The sequence below is a fragment of the Stegodyphus dumicola genome, chromosome 4 (genome assembly GCF_044657685.1).
Source record: "Stegodyphus dumicola isolate Sdum_Otavi_A_Nest chromosome 4, ASM4465768v1".
NCBI classification, from domain to species: Eukaryota; Metazoa; Arthropoda; class Arachnida; order Araneae; family Eresidae; genus Stegodyphus; species Stegodyphus dumicola.
In genome coordinates this window covers 87,287,250-87,306,915 of record NC_140771.1, presented here as the reverse complement: position 1 = coordinate 87,306,915, position 19,666 = coordinate 87,287,250, and the positions used below count along the sequence as shown (strand labels likewise).

General features: G+C 30.2%; 1 protein-coding gene and 1 long non-coding RNA gene across 3 annotated transcripts in view; one reads left to right on the top strand and one right to left on the bottom strand.

Moving 5' to 3' along the window:
• Ccdc85 (coiled-coil domain-containing protein 85) overlaps positions 1-19,108 on the top strand; it is a 38,458-nt gene extending 19,350 nt beyond the window's left edge. For both annotated transcript variants that reach the window (XM_035376458.2, XM_035376464.2), the window contains 6 exons: positions 4,282-4,498; positions 6,954-7,033; positions 9,543-9,608; positions 9,813-9,869; positions 11,060-11,161; positions 18,582-19,108. In XM_035376458.2, coding sequence (XP_035232349.1) covers positions 4,282-4,498; positions 6,954-7,033; positions 9,543-9,608; positions 9,813-9,869; positions 11,060-11,161; positions 18,582-18,617 — 558 coding nt within the window. In that variant the 3' untranslated portion in view covers positions 18,618-19,108. The remainder of the gene's footprint in view (positions 1-4,281; positions 4,499-6,953; positions 7,034-9,542; positions 9,609-9,812; positions 9,870-11,059; positions 11,162-18,581) is intronic.
• LOC118204147 (uncharacterized) lies at positions 10,900-17,158 on the bottom strand. Its single transcript, XR_004760746.2, has 2 exons — positions 15,088-17,158; positions 10,900-13,992 (listed from the first exon to the last, which is right to left on the bottom strand). It is a non-coding gene; the product is annotated as an uncharacterized LOC118204147 (long non-coding RNA).
• Positions 19,109-19,666: the final 558 nt, after the last annotated feature.

Here is a 19,666-nt window from a genome sequence, read left to right as displayed (position 1 = left end):
GCATTACGTTGAACTGTTACTTAAATCTTGTCATGCAGCAAGGAGACAGAATCGTAATCATCCTTAACACAGTCTCTGCAGGTTATGAGGTAATTTGCAGTAGCATTTTAGCCTTTGATGGCTGCTACAATTTTTTGCCTCTCTAGAATTTTTTTCTCTCTCTTTTTGCCTCTAAAGAGCGGCAACTGTCAAGTCAATATTGTCAACTCCGAATGTGGCATCTGGAGTCAGAATCTGTATATGTTCGGTGGCAGTGAACATTTTAACCAGACTAATCCTTCGTTAATCCAACAGCAGTCCCAGGGTTCGTAGCGGTCTTTATAAGTGCTTATAAGTCCTTATATTTGAAAATAAAATATAAAGGCCCTTATAGGTGCTTACTTTTTCTTTCAAGCCCTTATTTTTTGTTTTTAGTGCTTATTTTTTGCTTTTAGTGCTTTTTTTTTTTAACGAACGCGCTATTTTTCCCCGTACCAAAGCCGAAACTAAATAAGCAGCTTTTCTTCCTAATATGAAATGTCAGATGGTGAATCATACTCCTGGCCCGGAAATAGCTTTTCCCCCTTTCTCTGCATTACATAACCTTTGGTATTCACAAAGAGTACAGACAGGTGCCCGTCGTTCTATTGGTCAAAGAATTGTGAAAGCAGTAGAAAATTCCGGTGCATTCGGCATTCTTTTACTTCCACCCAAATACTACACACGTTTGAATTGCTATCAAGATCTTAATAATTTGCATTCTCTTTCCGCTTGGTCAATTCATATTCGTGTTTATTATGATCATTATGCTTATATTATGAGCATATGTATGAATGTTTATAATAACATAGTTGCAGTAACTGAAGTATAGTAAACTTCCAAAAATGGTTGTGTTTTGACACAGATTAGCTTTCTAAGGAATAATATTCGGAATGGCTTAAATAAAGGGAAAGTAATCCAATAGTCAAAATAATTTCATTTTTTTTGGCCAATACATTATACAGTACGAAGATTGAGAGGTTCTCCCCTTTCTCCGCAAAATTTCGAATATTGAAACTGTTACAGTTTGCTGCAAAACAAGCAAAGGACCCCTTCTTTTTTTTTTTTTTTTTTTTTTTTTTTGTCATTTTCCGATCTGGATTGAATAAAACTAAAAGTTCTGCGATCTACCAACCCAAGCGAAGAATGGTTCTATTCCGGAAATTTAACGCCGCCTGTTGAAAATTACAATGAAAAACACCCCAGTTATTTATTCTCCCAATACCGGCAGCTGTTGATTCCGATTGCATAATATCACGTAGGGAAGAATTACGGCACACATATTGCACAATAACGTTCGCGATATTTTGCAGAGGTAATTAATTTTTATGTTCTGCCCGAGATTTGTTTATGAACACTTAAAAGAGTTTTACTGTGCTTGCTAAGCAGAATATTTTTCAGTTCCATTAATTTATTTTTATATGATGCACATATCGAAATGTCAAAAGCATTTATTTAGCGGAAAAATCTAAAGAGCGGCAACTGTCTACCCCCTCCGCTCCTCATTTTCAAGTTACGATCGTCTGTCCGAATATTCGCCAATTTCCAAGTATGCGTGTTAGTTAAGCTTTTACTGTTAAAGGATGACTGCATGAAGCAAATTTCTGTCTTCTGATTTCAGAAATGTTCCTCTTTTTCACTTAAATTACTTTGCTTGCAATATCTGTTAAGGGAAAACTGATATACAATGAAAATTTAGAAAATGTTCAGAATTTAGTTTTAAATTATTTAAATATCAATATGAGTAGAAAAATAAATTGTATTTTTTATTAAGTTCCAAGCGAATACAATAAATATGCCTTATTATTATTTATTTTCTCTATTTTGAACTGAAATTTCATCATTAAATCTTGTGATATAGTTTAGTACTGCACGGTTTTTTTTTTTTTTTTTTTTTTTTTTTTTTTTTTTTTTTCCCCTCTCATTGTAAACTAGTTCTGTAAATTGAACTTTTATTTAAAACTTAAAAAAAAAAGAAAAAAAAAAGAAAGAAAGAAAAGAAAAAAAGAAAAGGTAATTATTTTTTCCATGGTTAAGGTAATGCTTATTCTCTCTTAATAAATACTGCATTTCTCATATTTTAAATTAGAAGTCTAATTTTTAAGGTTATGCAGTTGTGTATAATGTAATTATACAGGTGCTTATTTTTTCTTAAAATGTGCTTGAAAAGTGCTTATAGGTGCTTATTTTTTTAACTAAAATGTGGCTATGAACCCTGAGTCCAAAAGAGACAGAAAAGAGGAATAATGCATGTTATAATAAACAGAAAAATATTTGTAATGCCATTCCATCTTCTAGCCACCTCATGGAACATGCTTCTTCATATTTTTAAATGTTTACACATACAAAACTACACAGTAGATTATTAAAACTACAGTACTAATAACTGAAATATGTACATTAATTAATACAAGTTAATTTTGTGTTCATTAACAGCTCCCATGAGCCTTCCCCTTTTATGACCTCTCCCTCCTAGAAAACCAGATTCAGAGTTAGTGCCCTCTATGCATCTTGTTAGTTGACATTACCGATACAAAATTATCAGTAATTTCCCTGCATTTCATAAGTTTAAACTATGCTTTAATCTATGAATTTAATCTTGAAACTTCTATGGCTTGGCAAGAAATCAGAATTGGTACATTTAAGCCTTAGCAAGAAATAATTACTGCATGCACAAGCAGTGTCTGCAGTAAACAGTTTATTTACTGAACACATACAGAAGTAATTTAATATAAGTTAGTTATAGAAATAAACATTAGGCACATTTGAATGCTTTTTTCTGGTGATGTTACTATTTGGAAGTACCAAACTGTGCACATAAAGAAATTGCAGTTTGTCTATAACTGCTACACACAATTGTTTGAGAACTTAATTGATTAAAGCCATACCAAACATTTCCACTGCCATATTGGCTTATTTCTTCCCTCATCATATTTAGTTACTAGACTAGCCACCCCACATATCTGGGGGAGAGGAAAAAAAGAAAAAAGTTTTGGTTTTCCTTTTTTTTAAATAAAATATCTAAAGGTACTTTTTTCCCTCTCGACATCCTCTTCCAAAAAGAAGAGTTTTGAATTTAAAGTACATACAGACAAAAAGGTATATAATATTTATCACTTTTTAAATGATAAAATAAGCAAAACTGAAACCAAAGATAGCATTAATTAGTAAACTGTGCATCAAAAAAGAATCATATAAAATTAAGCAACAGGCATAAAATAAAAAATGACAGCGTATCATAGTAGAGAATATTTTTCCTTTGAAATGCATATGATGCCATGTGAATTCAATTAAATAAGAGATTTAATGTTGGCTTGCAGTGCCTTTTTTATATTTATCATGTTATTTTGCACTACCTCACAAGTTCTTAAACAGTTGAGCATGACATCTGGTGTCTAGATCAGTAAACTGATATGAATGATTTACTGTGAAATATTCCAATTCTCAAATAATAAAATCTATTACAGGAAATTAAATAAGTAAATGAATAATAATAAAATAAAAAAATCTGAAACCTTTCAGATTTTATATTATGCCAAAGGGACATTTTTCTCATTTACACATACATGCACATTTTGAGAGCCTTTGGGCTAGTGCCACTTAGGGCTAAAAATAATTAAAAAGAGAATATATTTAGAATTTCCGATAGCTTCATGAACTGTAGATAAAAAGTATTTTATTCCGTAGAGTGTGTTGCCTCTGCTCGCTTTGAAATTGTTGAGTTTCTTAATCAAAAATTCTTTAAAATTTTAAAAACATGAAATAGATAATAAAACAAATTCAAGATTTGGGCTTCCAAGTGCTCATATACAGAAGGAAAACTACATTATTTAAAATTTGGTCATAAATTAGGTATCATTATTTTTTCACAATGCAAGAAATATACATTCATGTAAATTCTTCATTATTTAATTTCTTTAAATGTAATATAGAGCGATAATATTTAGTGGCAACAGTTGAAAAGTTAGACAGTTGTATTGTGATTCAGTGCAAAACCGAAAAAAAGACAACTACAATTAGATGAAAAACATGGTTGCTTAAAGTGATGGTTATAAAGACAGTCATCAACGGATAAAAAGCCAAACCAACTGGTGATACCTGGTGCCAAAGAAATGTGCGGAAAAGTTTTGAGTGGTATGATTAATGGAAAGAATCTAATCTTTTCTGAAATTGTGATCACTGCTATTTATTTTTTCATAAGTATTTTATTACATAATTTTGAGGTGCTTTTTCATCATTTGTTTATGTATCATAATTGCAAAGGAATTGTGCCTTTACTTGGATGATGAGAGAAACAGAGGGACTTGCAGTCAATGCGGTGGACCTTTAAGTGGTCATCGTGATGATGGAGATGGCAGCAGTTCTTCTACAAACAATGAAGAACTTGGTCTACTGGCTCCAGTTCAATCATCATTTTCCACACACCGTATAACTCAGAGCATAGATGATTCTATACAAAGACACAGATCTGTCATCAATGGTTTGTAGTATTTCTTTTTTTTTTTTTTTTTTTTTTTTTTTCGTGTAAGGTATTGACCTTTTATGCTTATGTATTATTTTTAAAATGATTAATTTTCATCATAATAAAATGTTTGGTGTTTTTCAATATTTATTTCTTAATAATATCACACATAAAGCATCTTTTGTGTCAGTATTATCATATTGCATAAAACATTTCATATTTGATGAGATTTATTAATTTTCATCATGCATAAAGTATGTCTTTTTATCATAGTGAATTAAGCATATTTTGGGAAGAGGCTAAGAACAGCTGAAGGTTTCTGAGGTTTACTCATTTTTTATCATAATGCATAAAGCATCTCTTTTTTTAATAATAATATTTGAATTATCTAAAATTTTTCATTTTTATCATAATTCATAAAGCATCATTTTTTCGATAATAGTATTTGAAGTATCCCAAGATTTATTAGTTTTAATCATAATTCATCTCTTTTTCATAATATTGAAAGTTTTTCAAGATTTATTCATTTTTATCACAATGTGATGATAGAAGAGGAGATGCATTAAACATCCCTTTTGATAAAAATGTTTGAATCTTCTTGAGATTTATTCATTAGTATCATAATGCATTTGTCTGAAGTAATTACAGAGACCTGAAAAGGTTTAGACAACCTTTTTATTAAAACAGAACTTTGAACATAAATGCACTTCTTGTGCTAACAGAATCCAACTATCACTTGTGGCAATGTAACTTTTGGAATGTGAGATACATTTTCCAATTTATGAATTGGTTAATATTTATAAATATATTGTTTATTTGAATTAAATAATATATTTCTAAATACTAATCGAGTCATAAATTGAAAATTTTATCTCGCATTCCAAAGTGGAAAATTTGGACGTGATATTTTAAGGCAACCTCTACATCTAAGGCAATTTCTCACAGTGCTTAATTTCTGCCATCGTTGTATATGAAATGCAGCTGAGATGTAAGCGTGTTTCTATAATTTGGTGATGGGGAAAAAAAGTATTCAACACTTGCAAGCAATTATTAGCCAATGCTACTACAGAGGCTGTTCACACATTTTTTAGACGATGTATATTGTATTCACAAAACTAAATTACATAAAATTCTTGTGTTTTAAATGTTCTATTTGACATCCCTTATTCTGAACTATCTTTCGACATTGCAATTTCCAGGATAATAATGCCTTTTGAAGAGGCAGAAGAGGTATTCTATCCCATTCTTCCCGAACAGCTTTCCAGAGTCCTGTTAGGGTTTTGGGACAACGTTTGGATAATGCAGTTTTTAAAAGTCCGAAAACACAAAAATCCATAGGTGACACATCGGGAGATTTAGTAGGGATATCAGTGAAGGGTATGGCCTTGATACCAGTTTTTTGTTCCATTTCTTGTAGGAAATTTACAGTAGATTTTGATGTGTGACTGCTAGCTTTGTCCTGATGCAGTCTCACAGATTGATGGCACTGTGGGTAAAGCGATGGTGTTATATTCAGAAAAATCTGCGATAAAATATGTTCCTGATAGTATTTGGAGTTAATCTTGACATTTTTTTGCACTCTCTTTATTTTTAACTTGCCATTATAAGAAAAACCAGCAACAATCATGAATCCCTTAGAAAAACTTTCTTTCGATTCTTTGAACCACGTACTTAAATTTTTTTCTCCCTTTTATGATAATAAATGGCTCTTTTTTTGTTCCATTTTTCTTTGGATAAGTGTTTTTCTCATAGAATTCTGCAGCATGTCTTGCATTGAGAGATATGCTTTGGAAGAAGACGATGCACATTGCGTTTTTTCGCTTTCTTAAGATTTAAATCAACGTTTATCATTTTGTTTACAGTGGACACCGAGCATTTTAATGATTTTGCAACTGTCCTTTGACTAGGAGGATTTTTCTTTTAACATTAAACAATGTACCTTTGCAATAGTCGAAGATGCCCGTTTTTTCCTTGGATACTTGTTTGGAATTTTTGTTCCACTTGAAGCTCCAATTTGACGTTTCTTTCCTCATTTCCTTATTTCAAGACTATATATTTCTATAACTTTCTCTTGGAGAAGTATGAAAATACATAATAAATTTTTAAAAAGTAAGCTAATTATTTCCATTCTTATGTGCATTTGCTGATGAAACAGTATAGGATGTATCAATATCCCCAAAAACCCATTATCGATTTTTATCATGTAAAGTTTGGAATATTCGTTGGGCATAAGTGTACAGGGCATAGCTGTGCAAAATTAGTTGACTTAACAGCTGTAAAAGCTTAATAGCTGGTGTCTCAAATCACAAGAAATCCGTGTCAAGAATGATTTACATTTTTGCCCCATTTTGTAGAATTGCTATATATAGCTTATTTCAATTACGTAAGAAACATTTTCTCAATATTTAATTGGGTTATGTATAAATTCATGATAGAATATTATGATGGTAATTGAGATAAATTGACATTTCAGCTCAGGTTTTGCAGTATATCAGGAATTTAGAAAGAAAGATTCAAGAATTAGAAGATGAAAAACATAATTTTAGTCAAATGGTAAGCTTGCAATTTTTATGTATGAAATGAAGAAATTAAATCAAAAAAGTTATCTTTACAAATTTTTGTAAAAATGTTACTGCATTTATTATAAATTAATTAAACAATCAAAGCTGTCAGTGCTTTACCTTCTAACTTTTTTTTTTTTTTTTTTTCTAGTTTACTAAATCATTATTTTGTGAGTTAATTGCTAAATAGGGACTATTTCTGCAGAACTGAAAATTTTTATTCTATAATTTAAGTGTATCATGGTAGTTAATATTTCTTGTGATGATAACAATATGAACAAATTTTGTTTTAAAAGTTTCATTCTGTGCTTTAGAGAGTTACATCACTTATTCTTCAAATTAACCAAATTATTTTCATCTTTCATTGTCCATATTTGAGGTAACATTATGCTTACTTCTATTAGTATTTTATTGATCCTCAGGCAAAATCTTTCAAAGTGTGATACAGATTTATCGAATAGTTGCCCTATTTGGTAAAGTGATATCACTGGGTCTGGATTCATTCCCAGAAGAGGCATAGACGTTTATAGTTGTCTATTATTCCCTTGTTTAGTGGGTCATTATATTGCTCTACCCCATGCAGTGCTCATTGGCAATTCTATCAGTGGTGTGATGGCTAAACAATCAATAGGCTTGCCCAGTGCTTAATGAGGAAGTGTCCAGCCATTCAAGAGCTTGGACTTTGGGAAAACTTGCAAGAAATATTTGGTTTGGAAAGGAATGCCTTTGTGTAGAACCTTCTGAGGAAAATTTGCTCATATCAGGGTTGCCATGCTACTGGGAAAACCGGAAAAAGTCAGGGAATTCAAAAATTGATACAAAAAATGTCAGAGAAAAGTCTGGGAATTTAAATATTTTAGTCAAAATCTGGAAAAGTCAAGGAATTTCGCACGACGATCCTAAAAAAAAAACCGAGTTTTGCGCAGATGTTGGAAGCGATTACTTTCTTCGTGAATTATGTATCGCTTGAGCGTCATTTGGGCAGCTGGCATAGAGCCAATTTTTGCAGCTCCAATCAAATTGTCTTTTAGAAAGGCAAAGTAAGTTTCCAGCAACTTTGGTTTCTAGTAGCCTCAAGAATCTAGAGACTGGCATGTGCATGTGCATGTTGAACTAGAATAAAATACCTTCCCATTCTTTTATAAAACAAAATCGGTTTAATTCTAGTATACGGTACTATGGAGGATAGAATAGCCTCCATGTATTCTATTCTAACTTCCATCTACGATATACACGGGATTTGGTGACATTATGATGAGGAAACGAATCATTTTTGTGTTGGCGACAATTTTCAAAATCGTGCCGAGGCTGTAGCATATACTAGGATTTTGACACAAAAATATTTTAAACCTTTTTTTTTTTTTTTTTAATGAATGCCTTATTTGTCATTTTTCAGTAAAATAAAAAAAATAGTAATCAGTCATCTAGGCTAACCATTTATTATAACTATATTTGCCAAAATATCGTTGATTATTGTAATTCTGTTTTTAAGTAATTAATTTTTTTTAATGTTATTCATATCATTGAATGTTGTTTCTTCTCTCTAAATTTATTTTTAGTAAATAATACTTTCAAATTTCAGGAAATTTTCTCCGGCATAATCCTGAAACTAATTCTAGTAGTATGATGACATACAATCACAAAATTTAATGCGCATATTTTTTGCTTGTGTATGCTGCTAAATAAATACAAAATACCTGAATTTATTTAAAAACATCATTAAATAGATTTTTTTTTTCCCTTTCATTTATAGCTGCAAAATGTTTGCAAAAAAAATACATTTTTAAAACCAGATTGGGCAAATTCTAATCTCGATCTTCAGTGGAGAAAACAACTCTTATTATAGTTATAATAATGTTGTTTTGGGGATTATATATATGTATATAAATCATATGTAATTGGCAAATTGTTGTGTTTTCAAGTGGTACCATAATTAATTTACCTCTTAGCACAGCCAACGCACACTACGCAGATAGAACAAGAATTTTCTTAAAACACAGCTGGAAAACCAGGAAAAGTCAAGGAATTTCATACTTCTGTTTAAGTGGCAACCCTGTCATATTCATGTTAAATATGTATAAAACAATAAAAACTCGAAGTAGCAAGGGTTCATCTGCCAGAATTTGAACAGAGGTCTAACTACCAGTGTTAAACAGTTTTGCCGCTCACCTGCCAGTTTGTGCTGGCCATCAGGGTAAAAAAGATTTTAAGAAAATCATAATTTTGTTAAACAGAGTTTTATGTCATTTAGCATATCAGGAGCAGACAAAAATAAGTGTTCTTTATTGCTGCTTTAAACTGATTGAGATTTTTATGTGCGTAATTTCAACTTTTCATGTATGTGCAGCTATGTCCCCCCCAAATAAAACTTTTATTTGTTTATTTATGAGTATATATTTGCAAAATTAAGTATAAAGTTTTTTGTAATTGTCGGCTAATGTATATTGTTTGTTATTTATTTTCAAGAATTTACATTTAGTTTTTCTTGTTTTTTTAATTAGAAAAATAAAATGGAGCACAATTTTTATGGTAAAAGTTCATGGACAGATTCAAATTCAAATCATCAGGTATATTGGAATATTTGTAATTCAGTATATATATATTAATTTTTAGATCTCCTGCAGTTTTAAAAATAATTAAAAAATTTTGCTTCTTTTCTTAATTCTGTTTTTTAGAAATATTTTTGTCTGTGAATATTAGCAATATTTAATGAATATTTACTACATAAAATATATTAACAACTGCTTTTTTTTTTTTTTTTTTTTTTTAAGATAACTAATGACAATTTAACTCTATCAAAACCTGAAGCTGTTGTTCATGCTATGAAGGTAAATTATATTTTAATTATTTTTACAATTACGATCCCTCACAATTTATATTATTAGTATTAATGATTAATTTTATGATTAATTAATGTTGTATTTGCTGTACTTTTATTTTTTCATATGTTTAAATTTTAATCTAGATGTGAAACATTAGCATGTAAATTAAAAACATGCTTTCAAAATATGTTAGTTATTTAAAAAAAAAATAGTTCATTTTTCCTTCCTTTAAACTGAAAAAAATGCAGGCTCTCTTTATTCATATTACAATTCTGTTCATTTTAATTTAAAAGAAGTCTGAAAATATATACAAGGATTTGTTAATGGTATCATTTGGCATCTGCTGCATTTAATTATTTTGTAGTACCAAGACAATAAAAATGGGAGGGGGGAGTTTCGGATTATGAACTTTTGAACTGTGGATATTTTTAGCAATGGGGCTTAGACTATTTTGCAGTATTTGACAAGAACTCAACAGACTGGATATGGCACCTAGCATTTGAATTGATGAAATGATAAGATTGATTTACAGTAAAATATTCTAAGTCCCAGATAATGATATACAGTGCAGCACAAAAGAATACCCTTGATATTTTTTCTGTTGCAATGTATATCATTTTAGTTAGTTGAAAAACATTGTTGTGTGATCAGTGGTTATAAAGATAGTTATTAGCAGGAAAGTAGTCAAATCAAATTGATAATGCCAAGCGCAGAGAAAATATACCCCCTTCCCAAAAAAAAAAAAAAAGCCTTTGAGTGAGAGAGAACTGTAATTTTAAACAAGGACAGAATATATGCCCAAAAATAATGATTTGTCTAAAATGTAAAATTTTTAAAGATTCAGAAAGGAAGAACGCCCACTCACACACAGAAAATGCGAAATAACTTCAGTATTTAAAAAAGATCTTTTTTTAAAACAAAAGTTATAAATAATTTTTGAAAAAAAGTTTACTTGTATTAAAAGAACTGTCATTAATTTTTCTAAAAATCAAAATTTTGTTTGTACGCATCCACAAATGAATTTGGATTATCACAATTCCTCTGCATTTATATTGGTTCATTATAATATAATTAGTTACAGTAGCAACAAATATTTATGAAGCATATATGTTAACAAATTTTATGTATGTAAAAATCTGTCAAAATTTTCTTTTTACAAATGTGTTATAGACAGTTTTTGCCATTTTATTTGGTAGGTACTAGAAGTTCATGAACAAATGGAGAAAAGTTTGGAAAGTGATTTGGAATCTGAAGAATTGGCAGAAGGTGAAAAAGCATTGGTTCGTGAAATGTGCAATGTAAGTTCTGAAAAATTTTTGTAGCACTTTGCAATCATTCCAATCTATGATTTTCTGCCAATGTTTTGGTAGATTTTCAAAGCTTTCAACCCAGAAACTTGGTGGCTGCATGTCCAAAAAAAGAGATCAACCTCATTTCGGATATCCTGTGCAGAATGGAAGATAGCACCAGCAAGATGCAACTGCAGGTGTGAAAGAAGGTAGAAGTCTGAAGGAGCGATGTTGGGGCTGTGTAGTGAGTCTGGCAAAAGATCTCATTCAGGTTCGTACAGAGTCCATCCGGTGAATGCAGACACATGTGGTCTTGTATTATCTTGATGGAGCATTACCTTTTTGCACCGAAACTCAGTTCGAATTTTTTCCTTGATAGCAACATCAACACGGACTAGCATCTCGCGGTAAACCTTACTGTTGAGGGTTTTACCTTTTTCCAGATAATCTTTGTGGATAATACCATGGCAGTTCCATGAGATACAAAGCATCATCTTTTCTGTTACTCAAATTGTGCTTTGTTATGCTGTCGATGGGCTTACAGGGCACAGACCAATCCCTTTTATGGCCTGTATTGTTGAAGTAAATCCACTTTTCATCACAAGTGATGATCTGGTCCAGAATTTTGTCCTTCCATTGTATTTGAGAAGATTAGTGCTTGCCCGAACATGCCTGCCCTTATCTACTTGAATCAGCTCATGCGGCACCTAGCGATTGAACTTGTGCATCATGTTTATGCAGCACGATTAAGGCACATGGCACTAACTTCTAACTCCTTCACAAGCTCTTGTGTGGCTGCTTACTGGCCTCCCTCCATGAGTCCTCAAAGGTGGCCCTCATCAACATCAGTAGGCCGGCCAGAGCACTTTGTTTCTTGAATGTCATAGTCCTTGTTTCTGAACTTTTGGTACCAAACCTTCACAGTGTCATATGATACAATATTTGTACCTAAAGCTGTACACATGATTTGATGACATTCTGTAGTTGACTTTTTGCAATAGAACTTACAGTAATTGAGGATTCTAATGTGGTAGCATGATAGTTTCATTTCAGACACCTTGTACTTAATGGTAACGATATTTTGTTACAAATTTTATAACACAATATTCTAAAGTAAGTATCTTTCTTTCAAATGCCAAAAATTATTTGACAAAATATGATTAAACAAGCCAAAGTGAACTGTTTGCACAGACGATAGTTGCAGTGACGAAAAACTTTCGTTAAAACCCAATATTTTCCTGATTACAAAAATTTTACATGGAAGATAGAATTGTGAATTTTTTTCATTATGTAGTGCTGTTGTTATAATTTTTATAACCATGCAGTAGATAATGTTGCTGTGGTTTTAAGTGAGGAACAGTTAGTAACAAAATGGCATCGATGAAAGAAAAAGCAAAGTATTTTTTCTGATATCATGAAATCAAATTACCTATCAGTAGCAAGTTTGAAGTTTGTATGGATTCATTCTCCAGATATTAAGAGCAGCAGGAATTATTATGAAAAGTTTACAGAAAGTAGGCCCATTGTGAGTAATGAGATTTTTTAACAAGGCCAGCATAGCATAGCTGTGTCAAGTGTTGCAGAGCAAGCAGACATTAAAGAACAAGTGACAAGAACTGGAATATTTACTTGACATTCTCTGAACTACAGAGGAAGCACAGAATAAAATTTACTAACATAGTGCTTTATAAATTCAATTAATGTAATTACCAGTTCTGGGAAAATGTCTAATTATTATAATTTCAACAAGGTGAGTTTTTGTAATCGGAAAAGGACTTTATGCTCATCCAGCATGTCTTTATTTACCCCTTAACGATTGGATCTTTTTCAAGAAAACAGTCATCAAAGTTCCTATTTTTGTTAATTGAAGAAAATTGCATAGATATATGTGTATGTACAATATATGCATTCATTTTCAATTTCTGGATTATTATTATTATTATTATTTTTTTTTTTTTTTTTTTTTAGCTTGAAATGTTTAAAATATAATTTTTTAGGAAAAGCCAACATTCAGGCTTATTTTGACTGAATGTTGATTTTCCAGTAAGCCAGGAAAATTTCAAAAATATGTGTTTTAAACATTAAAAGAGAATTTTATTAAGCTTATGCATAGTGTAAACAAAGCTTAGTAATTTTTTCTTGTGTGATAAATTTCAAAGAATGAGATGCAAAGGCCAACGTCACAATCTGGAGAGTAGTAGAGTTTCCTTCCTACATCTCTTATTGTTTTCATTGCATTCTCTTGATGGATGCCATTTTTCGTCTGTCTAATAAAATGTCTTTCAATCAAACGGTTTGGATTATCCTCTAAGCTTGGCCGGCCTCTTTTTGAAATGGTGTCAATAACTTCATCTACTAAAGATAAACGAAACATCAAATGGGATTTTTTTTCCACCCTGTTTTTTGTAAATAAGATATGAGTTCAAAATAGTTTGGTCTAACAAATGAAAAAATATTTTCTTATTTCTTTTCTCTTTTTCGAGCAATAAAGTAATCTCCAAGATACTGGTCTACAATATCTACTGCTCCCATATTTTTATTGTAATCTGTGACAATTGTAGGTTTCTTGACAATTTTGTTATGATACTGTACATCTACCGTGTCATTTGTGTGAACTGTAGATAGCATGGTAACATCTTTCTTATCTTTCCACTTCATGGCAAGAACTTTACCTTGACGAAAAGCAACATTTTCACCTTTTGCAATTCTCTTTTTTACTAATTTTTCAGACTTTTTTTTTTTTTTTTTTTTTTTTTTTTTTTTTTTTTTTTCCGGTTAGTTTTACAATTCCATAAGTGTCTTTTTGAAATTTTAAAAGCATGTCTTCCAATTGTGGTGAGCTATAAAAATAATAATATAAAATATAAAACATATATATATATGATATATATATGTGATAATACACATATGATATATATATATGTGATAACATAAAACACATAGCATAAATACATGTTTGACTAGTGCTGACATCTAGTTTAAAATAAAATAACTATCTTTAATTGCATAAAATATAATTCTGTATTGCCATCTGGTGTGTAAAATGAGAAATAAAACTTCCAGGCAAAAGAAATGAATAAGTTTTAATCCTTTTAGCATGTTGCTTTTGAACTCTCCAGTGCAGAAAAACCGTGGGCACTAGAAATAGAGGGCGAAACCTCACCCCGCCATTTTGAAGCGAGAAGGAAATGAAGACAAACTGATTATTTTGCTTTGTAATATTTAGCACCTGTGGTACTATTATCCTTGTTTTAGCAGAGGCTTGATAAGTGACATCACAACTTGAATTGATTGGGGCAGATCTTTATATTTTGCATCAAAAACCGTACCTTTTCCAGTATATATAATTTGTGACCATATATACCCTGAACTTGATTCACATAACAAATACGATTTTACTCCAAAATGGGATCTCTTTTTCGGCATATATTGTCGCCATCCTAAACGACCTTTGAAAAGCATGAGGGTTTCATCAATTACAATATGACATCCAGGAGTTACAGCTTTGAAGCAATTCATTAAGGTGCTGTAACACTGGCAAGATTTTATGCAGCTTGGGATTTGGATGTGTGTTACAATCAAAATCTTCATTATCTACAAAATGTAGAAACTTGTGTATTTCGTAAAATCTATTACAAGGCATTATGCTTCTGAAAAAAAGGTGTTGAAATTGAATGTTTTTTGCTCCAATACATTTTTGTATCTGGTTTTTTTATAATACCTTGTAAAATAACTATACTGAGGAATTTAAGAATTTCTGCCTTTGTGACAGGTAGCTAAGATTTTCTGTTTTTGGATAGGCGGAATCCTGGAGAATTTTGGCATTGTTCGGCATATCTATTTGTTTCCAAAACGATGAGATCCACTAAATTGTCATTGACAAAATACTTAAAATATTGTAAGACACCAGAACTTGGATCAAAATTTATATTTACCTTTGGTGTTCTGCAAAATTTAAAACGTCGGGGTGCATGATCTGCTGAAGTAGACACAATTTTAGTCCATGCTCGTCCAGGCAACAGTACAGATCCATCATCACTGCTCTCAGATTTACTAACCGAACTTTCATAAAAAATCAGTTACTTCAGAATCACTTTCAGATCCATTTATACTAAAATCAGAATCCAATTCACTATCTGACTCCATAGTGTACAGAATAAAAATATAAGTATATTTTATCACAGAACCGAAACCATGTGCATTCACAATGAGACTAACTAAGTGACTGAGCTAACAATAAAATTACAAAACACATAGCATAAATACATGTTTGACTAGTGCTGACATCTAGTTTAAAATAAACTAACTATCTCTAATTGCATAAAATATAATTCTGTATTGCCATCTGGTGTGTAAAATGAGAAATAAAACTTCCGGGCAAAAGAAATGAACAAGTTTTAATCCTTTTAGCATGTTGCTTTTGAACTCTCCAGCGCAGAAAAACCACGGGCACTAGAAATAGAGGGCGAAACCTCACCCCGCCATTTTGAAGCGAGAAGGAAGTGAAGACAAACTGATTATTTTGCTTTGTAATATTTAGCATCTGTGGTACTAACTATCTCTTTCATGTACCATGATTAACAGCCTATTCTGCATATATGCACAAAAAAATTATTTGCATACTAGCATCTTAACATAGAAAATTATTACATGTGGCCCATATGTCTTTGAAGAATTTTTTTAATACAGTTATTTTATATATATTTTTATGTCATTTTTATCTCCCCTCGTGAAATTTAATATGTGTATGTATGATAAAAAATATATAAAACAAAATTCTAATTTGCAGTAGTTTTTTTTTTTTTTTTAAGACCACAATTTAGTTTGGCTGTTTCTCTTTCCTGTTCTAGACATAATAATGTGTTTGTAATAAACCTCTTCAACCAACTCATTTCAAAATTAATCCTTGTCATTTGATTCTTATACAATGTTAATGATTTGGATACTTGCATAACACTTCAACCAAGAATAATGTTAAAATTTGGAAACTGAACCTGTATTAATCAACAGGAATGAAATCAAACCAGAACTTATCTTTCTAAGTCAAACCTTCAGATTCTGATCCATGCATTTCTTCCCCACTTCTTTGTTCTGCTAACTTGCTGTCATTACTTTTCGTGCTCGCTTAAAATGTGAAAAGTAGAAAAATTTATTAAAGAATGGGTGCATATCTTGTGTCAACTGTGATGTGTGTGTCTGCATCAGAAATATTTTGTAAACAATGGAAAAGTTATTCAGCAATAATACAAACCCTTAATTGTATTACATACTATAATAAAGAGATAATAATTAAATCAGAAAAGGGGATTTACAGGAAGTATATCAAAATTGAAATAAAAATAATTCAATAAATTAACATAGTAAAATTAACACAACAAATTGTTGAAATCCTTGGTCTTCAACCACCATTTTTAATACAGGCATGTTTCTGTATTATATCTAAATGATTGTGAATTCTTGAAATAATACAAAGAAAGTGCCAAATAAAAAAATTTGTAATAAACCTCTTCAACCAACTCATTTCAAAATTAATCCTTGTCATTTGATTCTTATACAATGTTAATGATTTGGATACTTGCATAACACTTCAACCAAGAATAATGTTAAAATTTGGAAACTGAACCTGTATTAATCAACAGGAATGAAATCAAACCAGAACTTATCTTTCTAAGTCAAACCTTCAGATTCTGATCCATGCATTTCTTCCCCACTTCTTTGTTCTGCTAACTTGCTGTCATTACTTTTCGTGCTCGCTTAAAATGTGAAAAGTAGAAAAATTTATTAAAGAATGGGTGCATATCTTGTGTCAACTGTGATGTGTGTGTCTGCATCAGAAATATTTTGTAAACAATGGAAAAGTTATTCAGCAATAATACAAACCCTTAATTGTATTACATACTATAATAAAGAGATAATAATTAAATCAGAAAAGGGGATTTACAGGAAGTATATCAAAATTGAAATAAAAATAATTCAATAAATTAACATAGTAAAATTAACACAACAAACTGTTGAAATCCTTGGTCTTCAACCACCATTTTTAATACAGGCATGTTTCTGTATTATATCTAAATGATTGTGAATTCTTGAAATAATACAAAGAAAGTGCCAAATAAAAAAGTAATTATCAAACTTCATTAAAAGTGCAATAAGGTATTTTTTAAATTTTTAATTAATCATGAAGATATAATCTGCTATGATGTAAAACAAAAGAATACTGTAAAAAATAAAGAGTAAGAATTTTTGAAGCAAGAAACCAGAATCATTGGATAATTAAAAGCAATGCTAAATTCATTTAAATAAATTTCAAATCAAATAAAGTGTAAAATTATTTAAAAATTTGTAAATCAAAAGCATTGCATATCAAAAGTAAATATACTTCAAAACTTTTTGAGGAAGCAAATTTATTTTAGAAATAATCTAAAAATAAGAGGTTTTCATAATTTATGCAGAAAAGTTTCCAAATTGAAGGGAAAATTATATATATAAAAGAATTGCCCAAAAAGGTTTGTTAAGGTTTTTTACACTCTTGCTGTAAATATATGCTGTTGCACTCACTCCTAGACTTTTTTTTTAGCTTTATTATTAAGCATAATTTTCTTCACACTTATGCCATTTACAATTCAACAGCAAAATTACAAAAATTTTAAAAGCAGTATACGTTTAGAATTCCCGATGCAGCATTAAGTGTTGGTATAAGTTTTTCTGTATTTTTGTCTTTTCTCAGTTCATCTTATCAAAATTCAGTTTCTTACTAAGATGGCTTCGTAAAACTATTTTATTGTCTTTTTATTATTAATGTTTTGTGTTTTAGTTTATTTATTAAATATCAGTGGCTGTATTTATGTGGCATACACAACATAAAATCCGTTTCAACAGTAAAATTACAAAATATTTAAAAGCAGCATATCTTCAGAATTTCCGATAGACAAGCTCGCAATACTGTAGATAAAAATGTCTTATTCTGTGCAGTGTTACCACTTCTCCCATTGATATCTTTAAGCTTGTTAATAAAAAATTCAGTAACTTTTTCTAGTAAAGTTCAGTAAAGTAAATATGAGAAAGACAATAAAAGAAATTCAAAGTTCGCTCTTCCAGGCACTTATGCTTGAGTGGAGGACTACGTTAATCAAAATTTGAAAGCTGTATGGACAGTTGTTTTTGTGACAATGCATACATTCATGGAGATTCCTTATTATTCAATTTCTTTAAATATAATGCAGGATGATATTTGGTGGTAACAAACTGAAAAGAGATATGCCGTTTTTAGTGGTTTAATGCAAAATGCTATTTCAAGACAAAATATCCCATTAGGGACAATATCCCTTTTGGGCTGTCTTTCTCTCTCTATATATATATATATAGCTTTAAAAATAAAATATTATTTGTGCATTTATTTCTAAAGCAATTTATTTCATTCTTAATTTAGGTGGCATGGAGAAAGCTTGAAGATGGTCCTTCATAAAATTATTATCTCAAAAACTGAATTCAATGTTTTACAAATTCATTATGAAGATATATATATATAATATGCAAAAAAAATGTTTCACAGGTTTACTTTATACTTTTGCAATTTTATCCCATTATCCAAATCTTCACTGTCTATTTATTACCATTGTTTTGTAAAACATTTTCCGTTTTTATTCTGTAGTAATTCAAACAGGAATGCAAAATACTGTATAAAATATAATAATTTTGGTTGAGTACAGCATATCATGAACAGCTATGGAAAACTCTGTTCTGGACGGTTTTAGAAATATAAGCTTGTAAAGATAAGAAAGATCAGCTTGATGTAAAATTATATAATATACTGTAATTATTGTCATATTTCTCATAATTTTACTATCATACTGTATGTAACATGTTTAATATTTATTTTAAATATTTTTTCATTAAATATACATACTGTATTATCTTATTGCTGAATAAAATATTTTAAGAATTATTAACTATTAATTGAATATACCTTTTTCTTATTAAATGTTACACATGTATATAATTTACAACAAATACTATATTTACTCATGCATTTCCCTCCTTGACATTTTACAGTATGGTTTAGAAAATTTTCATCTGTTCACATACAGTCACTCCCGACATAGAGAAGTAATAAGAAAATGACATGTTCACATTTAAAATAATGGTTAATCTAAAAGCAGTTCAAAAATCAAGCAAAGGGAAATAATTCTAACAAAATAATCCTTTATAAAGACATTAAAATTATTTTTAAAAATCTGAAAGGTTTGAGATTTTAACTATTGTTTAGAAGGGGTCTTAAAGTTTAGTATGGTTTATCAGTAGAGATGTCCCATGTGGAATAGTGAAACATTTTATAGGATGCTAGAAAGATATACATTTAGACCGATAAGGGAATGTTCTACATCTTCTGTATATTCGAAAAGTGAAAAAAAAATACATAATGTCATTTAAATATATTTCATGTTTTTAATTAGATATATCATAAATGAGATGCATTTTTATAGAAATCAATACAATTGAAATGTAAAAAAAAAA